This window comes from Babylonia areolata, chromosome 26, assembly GCF_041734735.1.
Source record: "Babylonia areolata isolate BAREFJ2019XMU chromosome 26, ASM4173473v1, whole genome shotgun sequence".
Taxonomy (NCBI): domain Eukaryota; kingdom Metazoa; phylum Mollusca; class Gastropoda; order Neogastropoda; family Buccinidae; genus Babylonia; species Babylonia areolata.
This window is the reverse complement of record NC_134901.1, coordinates 9974905-9989904: the sequence shown is the minus strand read 5'-3', so window position 1 is coordinate 9989904 and position 15000 is coordinate 9974905. Positions and strand designations below refer to the sequence as shown.

The 15000-nt window shown below is 43.8% G+C and overlaps 1 protein-coding gene across 1 annotated transcript in view; it reads left to right on the top strand.

Annotated features, from left to right (window-relative positions):
• Positions 1–15000, top strand: part of LOC143300778 (sex peptide receptor-like) — a 93587-nt gene that overhangs the window by 73380 nt on the left and 5207 nt on the right. Inside the window, exon 7 of the mRNA XM_076614707.1 lies at positions 12889–13359. Coding sequence (XP_076470822.1) covers positions 12889–13359 — 471 coding nt within the window. The remainder of the gene's footprint in view (positions 1–12888; positions 13360–15000) is intronic.

The following is a 15000-nucleotide window of genomic DNA, read 5'->3' as shown; positions in this document are numbered from 1 at the left end:
CCCCAATTACCACCATTAAAATATTGCAAGCGGAAGGCTCTTATACTGAAGAGGTGAATGTTGACAAAGAATACCATAATTCTGACGACGGAAGCTAAAGGTTGGGTCATTGAGACACCCACTGGACATCCGAGGGGTCTGTGTAGAGGAGAAGAGAGGACTGGCCGTACTGAGTGAGTTAAAGTTCTGCTTTGGCTTGGGCAAAGTGTTGTGAAGAATTGTAGTGTGGTCATGGGCGATCAGCTTCAGTTGCATCATTAACAACCCCCCTCTGTACGGTTGTTATGGTTGTTGTTGTGTGCGTGTGTTCGTGAGCGCACGCGCGTATGAGATTATTGTGTGCTTGTTTGTTTGAGTGTATGCGTGCGCGTGTATTTCGTGCGTGCGTTTGAAGAGTATATTCGTGTTTATGTAAAAGGGGTGTGTGGTGGGAGAGGTGGGGAGGTATAACGTGTGCGGGTGTATTTGGCGTGTGTGTGTCACCAAAAGAGTGAATGATATATGGAAAGAGAATGAGGCGCTGGAATCATTCAGGTTCAGAGTCATCATTCACGTCATTGTGTGTGTGTGTGTGTGTGTGTGTGTGTGTGATTTTTATTCGAGCCCGAACATGGATAGATAGAAAGGGAGACAAGGATAATGACAAAGTTAAGTTTTTTATGTCTATTCAGCGTTTCAACGCCCTTCAGTCAAGGGGGCGAGAAAGAACAAGAAATAGTTGTGAACACACCTCATGTAATTTGCATGGAAACTGCAAACACAGACACGCATGCGTGATTTTAATCAATTAGAAATTCGGTCACGAACGCCCACACTCGCGCAAGGTCGCGAGCACCAAGCCGCAACCATCCCTATCCATCTCCCCCTCCCCCTAGTTTAAACACACAAACACGCGCGCGCGCGTACGCACACGCCAGCACGTATACGCACAAACACACGCACGCAAACACACACACACACACACACACACACACACACACACACACACACACACACACAGCATGATATTGAAACGAAATGCAAGATTAGTTGTCACTGATAGTTTTCCATTTTCTTTTTTCTTCTATCTTATTTGCATTGCTTTTGCAATGGATTTCGCTACTGCCTTTAGAACACATTCATGTTCGCAACACTGTTTTGATCAGGAGCACAGGTGAACGAGTCCAGTTTTAAACAGTTTTTCCTGTTGCCGTCGTAAGCATTACAGTGAAACAAAAAGTGAACTTCATCGTCCGATCCATTTTAACATGATGGACAATTAACATCTGACAGGTTTTCGTTGTCAGCTAAGAATCTTTTCTTTTTTTTTTCAATTTTAAGACCATTGACTGCTGGGTATGTTCTTGTTTCCATAACCCACCGAGCTGACATGGATTACAGGATCTTTAACGTGCGTATTTGACCTTCTGCTTGCATATACACCAGAAGGGGGTTCAGGCACAAACAGGTCTGCACATATGTTGACCTGGGAGATCGGAAAAATCTCCACCCTTTACCCACCAGTGACCGAGATTCGAACCCGGGAACTCAGACTGAAAGTCCAAAGCACAAACCTTTCGGCTTTCCGTGAAGAAAGATATCCGCTCGATCAAGACTGATGTCGGTCAAAGTTATGTCCACGTGTGAGGAAATAGGTAAAAGGTGTGACAGATTTGAGGAAGAAAACGGAGCCTGTCCACTTCAGTAAATGAAGCGAAGGAAGATCTTCACGACCTGTTCTCTGCGTGCAGACAGAATGACCGCAACAAATTCTTGAGAACTCTGTGTGTGTGTGTGTGTGTGTGTGTGTGTGTGTGTGTGTGTACGCGCGCGCGCACTCTCATGTGAGACGTGTGAGAAAGTCCGTGCATGATAGGCTGTACCTTGTTCTAGTTGTGGTGTGTGTGTGTGTGTGTGTGTGTGTGTGTGTGTGTGTGTGTTTACTGAGCTTAAAAACGTGACAATTGGTTATAATGAATGTGTAATATGGAGGAGGAATAATGTGCAATATGCAGGATGAAAGTACAATGGAATATGTCTAATGCTAACGTCCATATTCTAAATATATTTCTGTTAATAATTACGATGTAATAATTAATTGCAATGTTTTTAAAAGCGAATATGTGAAATGCTTTTATTTGAGAACATATGTTTATTACTCTTGTTTAATCAAGTAATCCGCGTGTGTGTGTGTGTGGGGGGGGGGGGGTGCTGATTATCTGGTTGCGGTTTTCAGCATTTTATCTTTATTCTTATCTTATCTGTCTATTATAATCAATGTGCAGTATAGTAGGCTATGTTTATAATTATATTCAAATAATGTTTCTTAATTCTTTCTGTTTTTACATTAAGAATACTAGTTATTACCTGCAGTGTGTGGATGTATGTATGAAACGGTGTATGTGATATTTTTTACATTTGTATCTTCGTAATATTCGTAAAAGCTGTTGTTGACTTTTACAGTTATGGTCCCCATGTTGTTTACTTGTCTATGTTGTGATAATGCACCTGACCAAATTTCTCCAGTTGGAGATAATAAAGTTATTCTTATCTTATCTTATCTTATCTTATCTTACCGACCATATTTTCCACTGTGGAGAAAATGGAGACAAAGATAAATACCCTCAAAGAACATTGTGATACTCTAGAAAATTTCTCAAGAAGGGAAAACCTTCGTTTCAACGTTATTCCACAGTCAGACCACTTTGCATCCTACGATGCCTGCACAAGACTGGTTACAGACACTTTAACTCACTCAGTACGGCCAGTCCTCTCTTCTCCTCTACACAGACCCCTCGGATGTCCAGTGGGTGTCTGAATGACCCAACCTTTAGCTTCCGTCGTCAGAATTGTGGTATTCTTTGTCAACATTCACCTCTTCAGTATAAGAGCCTTCCGCTTGCAATATTTTGATGGTGGTAATTGGGGTGAAACGCTGTTAACGTCGTACTCTTTCGCCGTTCGTGTGGAGAGAGTTAAACAGTGCACAGGGAACAAATAAGCGGACGACAGATAACATTTCCCGGGCGCACAGAGAAAGGCGGAGAAGAGACGGTCAACCAAAACCTATGATCGTGATAAGTTCAGCAGGTGGAGGGACAAGATGACTGTCATCACAGACAAGGACTACAGAGGCAGACTTGAAGAAAAGGGGTGTCAGGGTTGTCAACGACTTGACCAGGAAACAGACCAGCATTGTAGCGGAGGCGAGGAAGGAAGAGAGAGAGGGAGAGGGGGGGAGGGGAGGGGAGACGCAGAGACAGAGACAGAGAGTATACGTGTCTGTCTGTTTGTTTGTTTGTGTCTGTCTGTCTGTGTATATGAGTGTGTCTGTTTGCCTGTGCGTGTATCTGTGTGCCTGTGTCTGTGTCTGTATCTGTGTGTGTCTGTGTCTCTGTGTTTGTGCTGGTGTGTGTGTTTTGTAGGCTTACATGTATGTATGTGCATGTACGTGTTTGTGCGCGTGTGTTTATGAATACACATGTGCGTGCGCGAACACGAGCACGTCTGTGTGTGTGAGAGAGAGAGAGAGAGAGTGTGTGTGTGTGTGTATGTGTGTGTCTGTGTCTGTATGCATGTGAGTGTGTGTATGCGCGCGCGCGCGTGTGTGTGTGTGTGTGTGTGTGTCTGTGTTACTTGTCTAACATTAACCCAGTTTCTTTTACCGAGCTGTCTGGCACAGAGGTTAGGACAGTGTTCTGTGTGTGTGTGTGTGTCTGTGTCTGTGTCTGTGTGTCTGTGTGGCTGTGTCAGTCTGTCTGTCTGTCTGTCTGTGTCTGTCTGTCTGTCTGTCTGTGCGTGTCTTTGTCCATGTGTGTAATTTATTTTTTTTTTTTTTTTTTCGTTTTTATGTTGCTGTTGTTTGTGTGTGTGTGTGTGTGTGTGTGTGTGTGTGTGTGTGTGTGTGTGTGTGTGTGTGTGTGTGTGTGTGTTCCTATTGCTCGCTTGTGAAGCAGTCAAACCGAAGTGTATATATTTTTACAAGTTAACAATATTAATGCGCTCATCAGTGAGGCTTTGTTTATGAGAACGTGACGGCCAAGATTATCACGGTATCACAGAAAAGCGAAGGGAAGAAAGAAAAGAAGGTAAGAGAAAAGAAAAAAAAAAAGAAAAGATAGAAAGAAAACATAATGAAGGAAAGAAAAAAAAGAAAGAAAACAAAATAGGAAGGATGCACGAAAACGAAGCGAGACGGAAGGAAGGAGAAGAGAAATAAAGAGGGAAGGGAAAAAAAAGCAAGAGGAGTGAAGAAAGAAAGAAAGAAAGAAAGAAAGAAAGAAAGAAAAGAAAAGAAAAGAAAAGAAATATCCGGCAATTTTTTTTTTTTTAATTTTTTTTTTTTTTAAAAACGAGAGAAAACAAGACTCAATCAGCCAATGATGTAAAGGAATGTATAAAATGAAAATAAAAAGAATAAATAAAATATAAAATAAAAAAGATTGGAAACAAACAATCAAAGCAAAGAGAATGAAAGGGGGTGAAAGACACACAGAAAAGAAATGACGAAAGAACAAAACAATGCAACAACAAAAAGATGGAACAAAGACAAGACAGAGAAAAAAGACAACAACGTCATCACCACCGACAACAACGTCATCACCACCGACAACAACGTCATCACCAACAACAACAAAAAGATGGAAGAAAGACAAGAGAGAAAAAGACAACAACGTCATCACCACCGACAACAACGTCATCACCACCGACAACAACGTCATCACCACCGACAACAACGTCATCACCACCGACAACAAAAAGATGGAAGAAAGACAAGAAAGAAAAAGACAACAACGTCATCACCACCGACAACAACGTCATCACCACCGACAACAAAAGGATGGAAGAAAGACAAGACAGAAAAAGACAACAACGTCATCACCACCGACAACAACGTCATCACCACCGACAACAACGTCATCACCACCGACAATAACGTCATCACCACCGACAACAACGTCATCACCACCGACAACAAAAAGATGGAAGAAAGACAAGACAGAAAAAGACAACAACGTCATCACCACCGACAACAACGTCATCACCACCGACAACAACGTCATCACCACCGACAAGAAAAAGATGGAAGAAAGACCAGAAAGAAAAAGACAACAACGTCATCACCACCGACAACAACGTCATCACCACCGACAACAAAAGGATGAAAGAAAGACAAGACAGAGAAAGACAACAACGTCATCACCACCGACAACAACGTCATCACCCACCGACAATAAAAAGATGGAAGAAAGACATGACAGAAAAAGACAACAACGTCATCACCACCGACAACAACGTCATCACCACCGACAACAAAAAGATGGAAGAAAGACAAGAAAGAGAAAGACAACAACGTCATCACCACCGACAACAACGTCATCACCACCGACAACAAAAAGATGGAAGAAAGACAAGAAAGAGAAAGACAACGACGTCATAACCACCGACAACAACGTCATCACCACCGACAACAAAAAGATGGAAGAAAGACAAGACAGAAAAAGACAACAACGTCATCACCACCAACAACAACAACAGCAACGAAAAACAACAACAATGATAACAAAACAACAACTGCAGCAGCAGATGCAACAACAACAACAACATTCCAGATCAATACATTCTGTTCTAGTTTGGACTGACCCAGATCTCTCAGAACTCCAGAATTCCGTTCACCGGCAGTGAACAAAGGGAGGCAAAGAATCTTACAGGTATAATAATAATAATAATAATAATAATGGATACTTATATAGCACACTATCCAGAAATCTGCTCTAGGTGCTTTACAGAAACGCTTTTGTTAACATAAAAACATTACATCAATGTTACATACACAACCCAAAATGTGACTACACACACACACACACACACACACACACACACACACACACACACACACGCTGCATACATACATTTTAACATACATGTGTATCTAACAGCTACCCTAACACATACGCACACATAGGCAGGCACAAACTTACATAAACACACGCACACACAATACACATTCATATACATGCATGTGGTTATGTACACATACATATGTATACACACATAGTCAAACACGCAAAGGAAGTGGACCTGCCACAATTGAACTTATTGCTGAGGGAAAAGGTGAGTTTTGAGACGAGATTTAAAAGATGTGAGGGAATCAGAATGACGGAGGTTATCAGAGAGCTTGTTCCACGTCTTTGGCGATTGAAAAGAAAACGATCTGTGTCCATAGGTCTTACTTCTGCCCATTGTTGTAAAACAAATGAGTGATATACCTGAAAGGCTTTCTAAAGTGCTTCAGCTCCACTTTGAAAACACGTCAGTCTACTCATTCAGACCAGATTCATTTAATTTTCAGACTGTTATCTAATTCACCGTGGACTAAATATTACCCTAATATTACATTTGTTTTAGTGATGTGACAGTTAAACGTATTATTTTTTTGACAGGGTTAATGAAGACTTACTTAAACGAAAGTGTCATCTTTGTGGGTATTCACACGCAGAAGATAAAATACGCACGTTAAAGATCCTGTAATCTATGTCAGCGTTCGGTGGGTTATGGAAACAAAGACAAAACCAGCATGCACTCCCCCAAAAACAGAGTATGGCTGCCTACATGACGGGATAAATAAACAAAACGGTCATACACGTAACATGTTACGTGTCTCTCTGAGTGTGGCTGTGTGAGTGCCTGAAATCTGATTGAGAGAGAGAATGCGAATGTGGGGTGTGGTGTTGTTTTTTTCCGATTAAGGTCTTGGCCCATACTGTAAGAGGCTAATACTAAAGAAGATAATACATAATACTCTCTCACTAACAAAGGTAACAGTCAGCAGACATGAGTTCTACAAACAAACATCAAGAGACCGCAATGTGTCGTCTCTTGTTTACTTCACACACACACACACACACACACACACACACACACACACACACACACACACACACACACACACACACACACACACACACACACACACACACACACACACACACACACACACATGGCTGATTTAAAAAGACCCGTCTCGTTTCTTGTTAACAACAACATATTCAGCCTGAAATCACATGGTTCTGTATAATACTTTATATGATTTAATTTCATTCTAAGATCAAGAGAGAGAGAGAGTGAGAGAGAGAGAGTGCATGGGAAGAGAGAGAGAGGGGGAAGAGAGAGAGAGAGAGGAGGCAGAGAAAGACGGAAAGAGAAAGAGACAGAGATATAGGACACGAGCAGACACAGAGAAAGACAGACAGACAGACAGAGACAGACAGACAGATGGAGAAAGAGAGACAGACAGAAAGAGAAAGACAGTTTAATGCATAGATAGTTAGAGAGAAACAAAGAGTGACATACAAAGAGAGAGAGAGAGGGATTGAAAGAGAGGGACAGAGACAGGGGCGAAACACTAGGACAGAGACAGAACTAAGACTAGTAAAGAAAGAGAAGGGAGAAAGACACAGAAAGAGACAGCTATAGGACAGACACAGAACTAAGACCAGTAAAGAAAGAGATGGGAGAAAGACATAGAGAGAAAGAGACAGAGATAGGACAGACACAGAACTAAGACTAGTAAAGAAAGAGATGGGAGAAAGACATAGAGAGAAAGAGACAGAGATAGGACAGACACAGAACTAAGACCAGTAAAGAAAGAGATGGGAGAAAGACATAGAGAGAAAGAGACAGAGATAGGACAGAGACAGAACTAAGACCAGTAAAGAAAGAGATGGGAGAAAGACATAGAGAGAAAGAGACAGAGATAGGACAGAGACAGAACTAAGACCAGTAAAGAAAAGAGATGGGAGAAGACATAGAGAGAAAGAGACAGAGATAGGACAGAGACAGAACTAAGACTAGTAAAGAGAGAGATGGGAGAAAGACATAGAGAGAAAGAGACAGAGATTGGACAGACACAGAACTAAGACCAGTAAAGAAAGAGATGGGAGAAAGACATAGAGAGAAAGAGACAGAGATAGGACAGAGACAGAACTAAGACTAGTAAAGAGAAACAAGAAAGAGAGACATAGAGAGAAAGAGACAGAGATAGGACAGACACAGAACTAAGACTAGTAAAGAGAGAGAAGGAGAAAGACATAGAGAGAAAGAGACAGAGATAGGACAGACACAGAACTAAGACTAGTAAAGACAGACAAGAAAGAGAGGGGAGAAAGACATAGAGAGAAAGAGACAGAGATTGGACAGACACAGAACTAAGACCAGTAAAGAAAGAGAAGGGAGAAAGACATAGAGAGAAAGAGACAGAGATAGGACAGACACAGAACTAAGACCAATAAATAGAGACAAGAAAGAGGTTGGAGAAAGACATAGAGAGAGAAAGAGACAGAGATTGGACAGACACAGAACTAAGACTAGTAAAGAGAAACAAGAAAGAGAGACATAGAGAGAAAGAGACAGCGATAGGACAGACACAGAACTAAGACTAGTAAAGAGAGACAAGAAAGAGAGACATAGAGAGAGAAAGAGACAGAGATAGGACAGACACAGAACTAAGACCAGTAAAGAAAGAGAAGGGAGAAAGACATAGAGAGAGAAAGAGACAGAGATTGGACAGACACAGAACTAAGACCAGTAAAGAGAAACAAGAAAGAGAGACATAGAGAGAGAAAGAGACAGCGATAGGACAGACACAGAACTAAGACTAGTAAAGAAAGAGAAGGGAGAAAGACATAGAGAGAGAAAGAGACAGCGATAGGACAGACACAGAACTAAGACTAGTAAAGAGAAACAAGAAAGAGAAGGGAGAAAGACATAGAGAGAAAGAGACAGAGACAGGACAGACACAGAACTAAGACCAGTAAAGAGAGACAAGAAAGAGAGGGGAGAAAGACATAGAGAGAAAGAGACAGAGACAGGACAGACACAGAACTAAGACTAGTAAAGAGAAACAAGAAAGAGAGACATAGAGAGAAAGAGACAGCGATAGGACAGACACAGAACTAAGACCAGTAAAGAAAGAGAAGGGAGAAAGACATAGAGAGAAAGAGACAGAAATAGGACAGACACAGAACTAAGACTAGTAAAGACAGACAAGAAAGAGAAGGGAGAAAGACATAGAGAGAAAGAGACAGAGATAGGACAGACACAGAACTAAGACCAGTAAAGAAAGAGATGGGAGAAAGACATAGAGAGAAAGAGACAGCGATAGGACAGACACAGAACTAAGACCAGTAAAGAAAGAGATGGGAGAAAGACATAGAAAGAGACAGCGATAGGACAGACACAGAACTAAGACTAGTAAAGAGAGACAAGAAAGAGAAGGGAGAAAGACATAGAGAGAAAGAGACAGAGATTGGACAGACACAGAACTAAGACTAGTAAAGAGAGACAAGAAAGAGAAGGGAGAAAGACATAGAGAGAAAGAGACAGAGATAGGACAGACACAGAACTAAGACTAGTAAAGAAAGAGAAGGGAGAAAGACATAGAGAGAAAGAGACAGAGATAGGACAGACACAGAACTAAGACTAGTAAAGAGAGACAAGAAAGAGAGACATAGAGAGAAAGAGACAGAGATAGGACAGAGACAGAACTAAGACTAGTAAAGACAGACAAGAAAGAGAAGGGAGAAAGACATAGAGAGAAAGAGACAGAGATAGGACAGAGAGACGGATACAGAGAAACAAAAAGAGACAGACAGACAGGAAAGAGCAACCATACACACAGGTGGTGACCGAAGATGCAAAAACCAGTTTGTGTCTCGACAGGTCTTTTTTTCTTTTTCTTCTTTTTTTTTTTTTTTAAGGAAAAAGCATTCTCTTACACGCGCAAATGTCATTACCAACGCCCCCTATAGGACTGAAATTGGGTGTTGGCCGAGTTCGTCCGAAAAGGAGCGTCATCATTACTGGGTGATCGTCTGCACTGTTCACTTCCTTCAGACTCTGAGGAGTAAGACAGCTGGTGGACCGCGTTAACAAGCGTCACCCCCCTACCCCAACTCTGCCCCCGTCCGCCCCGGACTTAATTTGATAAACAGAGTACTTTACGTCTGTGCTTTCCTCCAGAGAACTATGGTCTGAAAAACAAAACAAAAATGGGGGTGGGGGAGGGGTTGAAGGGACTAGGACCACGTGGTCTTGTAATCCACTCTTTTGGGGAGAGCTGCCGCTTCTTCAATTCTCTGACCAACACCGCAAGGTGTCTGTGTCTCCCGGGGGTGGCTCAATGCGGTGTAACAGCCCCAAACTACCACCCACTCGCTGGATTCTACCCCGGGGTTTGTTCTGGGCTGGCCTTGGGGGTCGTTTTATTTGTGGCTAGTCAAAATCGACCTTGCTCCCCCCCCCCCTTCCCCCCCCCCCCCCCCTCCCCCCACCCCTTCTACACCGAAATGACCCCTTTTTCCACGGGTTTTATCACGGAGTATGGCTGCCTACATGGTGGGGGTAAAAACGGTTATACACGTAAAAAGCCCACTCGTGTACATACTCGTACGAGTGAATGTGGGAGTTGCAGCCCACGAACGAAGAAAAAGAAAAAGAATCACGAATTGAACCCCTTGAGTGGTTAAAGCGTTGGACTGTCAATCTGAGGGTCCCGGGTTCGAATCACGGTGACGGCGCCTGGTGGGTAAAGGGTGGAGATTTTTACGATCTCCCAGGTCAACATATGTGCAGACCTGCTAGTGCCTGAACCCCCTTCGTGTGTATACGCAAGCAGAAGATCAAATACGCACGTTAAAGATCCTGTAATCCATGTCAGCGTTCGGTGGGTTATGGAAACAAGAACATACCCAGCATGCACACCCCCGAAAACGGAGTATGGCTGCTTTCATGGCGGGGTAAAAACGGTCATACACGTAAAAGCCCACTCGTGTGCATACGAGTGAACGCAGAAGAAGAAGAAGAAGAAGAACCCCTTGACTGCAAGGACAAAACAGTTGAAAGTGGTGTTTCAACTCTTAAATCAGTATCCCTGAACAATCAGCCAACAAAACGGAGAAAATGGGTTGGAAATATACACCACTCTTGATCAAAATGTGTGATTTTTTCAGCCTTCCAGGGTAGTCATTTCTCTTTTTTTTTCTTTTTTCTTTTTTGATGACGTCATCAGTGACGTCGCTATTGACGTGAGAACTACGTCATGAGGAAGTCGAGAGGTGACAAAGGGATGTTCTGGGGCTAGTCTTTACTGCCCTTCTCCCCAGCAGCCTCCATGCCCACCTTCCACCCCCCCCACCCCCCTTTTTTATTACAACTTAACGGAAGCAAACAAGGTGTGTGTGCGTGTTCTTTGATAGCCTATATTGATATTAACTGGGCCAAATTTCCTCCCGGGGATAATTTCAAGCCAGTCTAGAGTGACCCCCATAGCCATCACGACAGGGGATGCCGTGTGGGGGCTTGGGGGGGGCGGGGGGGGGGCAAATCCATCTAGGGGGTGTCAGTTCTGACCATTTGAAGTCTACCCCCCCCTGGGTGTTGGGGGCTGGGGTCATTCCAGGCCACTTGACACAGACCCCCGGGGTTAAACTGGGCTAGCTAAGATTTGACCCCCGGGGGGAAAAAAACCCACTTGGGTCTGAACAGACTGCTACACCGGAAACTGATGATGATGAAAGGAAGGCGTGAGTGGAGTGCTGCCCTGTCACGTGGTATCCAACACTGGGGAAATGGAGTTCTCTGGATCTGTTAGCGTCCTCGTTCTCGTAAACAACCCCCCCCCCCCCCCCCCAACCCTCCCCTCGCCAAAAAATGAAAAAGAATTGGGTTTGCAGAAGGCAGAAGAGAATGAAAATGAATCACTTCCTTTTATTTCTTTTTCCTTGTTTCTTTTTTTTTTTCTCTCTCTTCGTCGTCGATAATTGAATAAATGATACAAAATTGTTGAATTAAAAAAAAAAAAAGATTTATTGTCAGTGGTAGGTCAGTGATTTGTAGGTCAGTGATTTCTTAGTGAGATGTATGTTTCGTGTGATCTTTCTTTCCCATTCTCAAAAAATAGTTCAGTTAATCTATTGTCAATAAAACAAAAAAGTCTAGTTTAATTATTTGCTACTTAAGCTGTATGTTTTGTGTGATCTTTATTTATCTTTCTTTAAGATAGTTCTAATGATCTATAGTCAACAACAACAAAGTCTAGTTCAGTGAATCGTTAGTCATAACTGATGAGATATTGCGCCCACTTCTTTTCTTTTTCTTGTTTTGTGTGTGTGTGTGTGTGTGTGTGTGTGTGTGTGTGTGTGTGTGTGTGTGTGTGTGTGTGTTTGTTTGTTTGTTTGTTTGTTTGTTTTTCAGCAGTTGTGGGCATTCACTCATTCACTCGTATCCTCCAGTGAGTTTCTCCCTCCCTCCCTCCCTCCTCTCTGCCCCACACCACCCTCCCTGCCACTGATACACCATATTCCGCAAAACGATCCCCTCTTAATCACCCCTCCCACCCACCATCCACCCGGCACTGACGATATTGGGATCGAATCCAGGAGCCATCAGACTGAAAGTCCAATGCTTTAATCCTTTCGGTTATTGCTCCCCGAAGGTCCAGCACTCAGCTTATATCACAGATTGACACAAGTTTACAAGTGGGCCAACAGCAAAGTGACACATGTATTACCAATGGTTTCTCCACTGCAATGGCAAATCATTTACAGCTTGGTCCTTCGTGGAGGACTATGGCTCTCAAACGAGGAGAGTAAAACTGCACTCTTTGTGCTGCAAGCCCTGGGAGCTAGTTTGGCCTTTGGGAACGATCCCCAAATGCCGACTGTGCTAGAACCCTCTTGGCCGAGAGAGTGGGGATGGACCTTGGGCAAGACACTCTCCACTATAATCAAATTCTACCCCGGATAGTCCCGGACAGCATTTGCCTCCTCTGCTGTTCTGATGTTCAAATAGTCGGACACGACTATTACGCATTGTGTCCCGTCAGGTTGATTCATCTTGTCCTTATCTCAGAACGGGTCCTTATCTCAGAACGGGTCCTTATCTCAGAACGGGTCCTTATCTCAGAACGGGTCCTTACCTCAGAACGGGTCCTTATCTCAGAACGGGTCCTTACCTCAGAACGGGTCCTTATCTCAGAACGGGTCCTTATCTCAGAACGGGTCCTTACCTCAGAACGGGTCCTTATCTCAGAACGGGTCCTTATCTCAGAACGGGTCCTTACTTTATCTCAGAACGGGTCCTTATCTCAGAACGGGTCCTTATCTCAGAACGGGTCCTTATCTCAGAACGGGTCCTTATCTCAGAACGGGTCCTTACTTTATCTCAGAACGGGTCCTTATCTCAGAACGGGTCCTTATCTCAGAACGGGTCCTTATCTCAGAACGGGTCCTTACTTTATCTCAGAACGGGTCCTTATCTCAGAACGGGTCCTTATCTCAGAACGGGTCCTTATCTCAGAACGGGTCTCTTTCGCGACTCCCGGTGTGGTTCGTCCGTCGGGATCGACGAGGACCATCTAGTCATCCTGGGGGGGGGGGGGTTGGGCTCTGTGGGTGCGCAGATGACTGGTCAGGCCAATCCGCGCCCGGAAGGTTCTGACGCAGTGTGGACAGGGGATGGTGGCGGCTGTCGGGGACTTGCTGGCACTGCTTTTCCTGGCCTGTCTGCGTTGCTCTGCTGCAGCGATTCTGTTGGCCTCACAGGATTTGGCGCCTTTGTGGACAGCTGAACGCCACTTTGGTCTGTCCATTGCATTCAGCTCCCATGTGTCGTGGCTGATGTTGAAGGCCTCCAGAGAAGCTTTCAGAGTGTCTTTGAAGCGCTTCTTTTGGCCTCCATGGGAGCGCTTGCCATGTTGGAGTTCGCGACTCCAATGCAGCGTGGAGATGTGTCTGCCTTGGTGGCTCTGAACTCTGAATCCATGCCGCTAAACCTTCTTTCTTCTACCACCATCTCTGTGTTGTTTATAATCCGACTCCGACTTCCGTCTAGTACCCTCCTCAGTGTGTGTGTGTGTGTGTGTGTGTGTGTGTGTGTGTGTGTGTGTGTGTTGTGTGTGTGTGTGTGTGTTTAGAAAAATGGGGATTTTGTTTACATCCATTAAATGCTTAGATGGTTTCTATCTCAACAGTGTTGTCTATTTTACTGTGATTGTTGGTTTGGGTTGGTTTGTTTTTTTGCTGTTGTTTTTTGTTTGTTTGCTGTTGTTGTTTGTTTGTTTTTGGGGGGGTACTTTTTTGGGGGGGGTTTGTTTGGTTGGAGAGGGGGGTTGTTTGTTTGTTTGTGTTGTTTGTTTTTTGTTTTGTTTTTTTTGCTTTTGTTTTTTTGTTTTGTTTTTGTTTTTTGTTTTGTTTTTGTTACTGTCAGCCCTCGTTAAGTTTCTGTTCTTTATTCTGTGAAATGGTTGAATATGATAGAAAATAATAATTCTATATTCTTTAAGAAACATTCGGCTTGTGTCCAAGGATGTGAAAACAGAATTATTGCTTTCTGGTCACAGTGAATCATTGTTCTTCTTCTGGATGACGTACAGTTTTATGGTGAAAATAGTGACCATGATACTGATGATGATGATGATGATGGTGGTGGTGGTGGTGGTGGTGGTGGCGACACACACGTGCGCGCGCGCGCACGCACGCACGCACGCACGCACGCACGCACACACTCACACACACACACACACACACGCACGCACGCACGCACGCACTCACACATACACACACACATACACACACACACACTCACTCACACGCACGCACGCACGCACGCACACACACACACACACACACACACACACACACACACACACACACACACACACACGCACACACACAGAATCAAGCTATGGATGAATGAAGCCGACACTGTTCCTTCTCCGCCATTGGCGCCACGTTTATCAACAACAAAAAATGACGACCAGGCAAAAACAGGGCAGATGAATTATCACCTATGCTGAGGAAAGTATGTTCTGTGGGGGAACGTGTTCTTCGGGGGAAGGTGGGGGTTGTCCAGAGAAAGGTGGCAGAACGGTTAAGACACGTATCTGCCTCCTCTCCTTCTTCTTCTGCGTTCACTCGTATGCACACGAGTGGGCTTTTACGTGTATGACCGTTTTTACCCCGC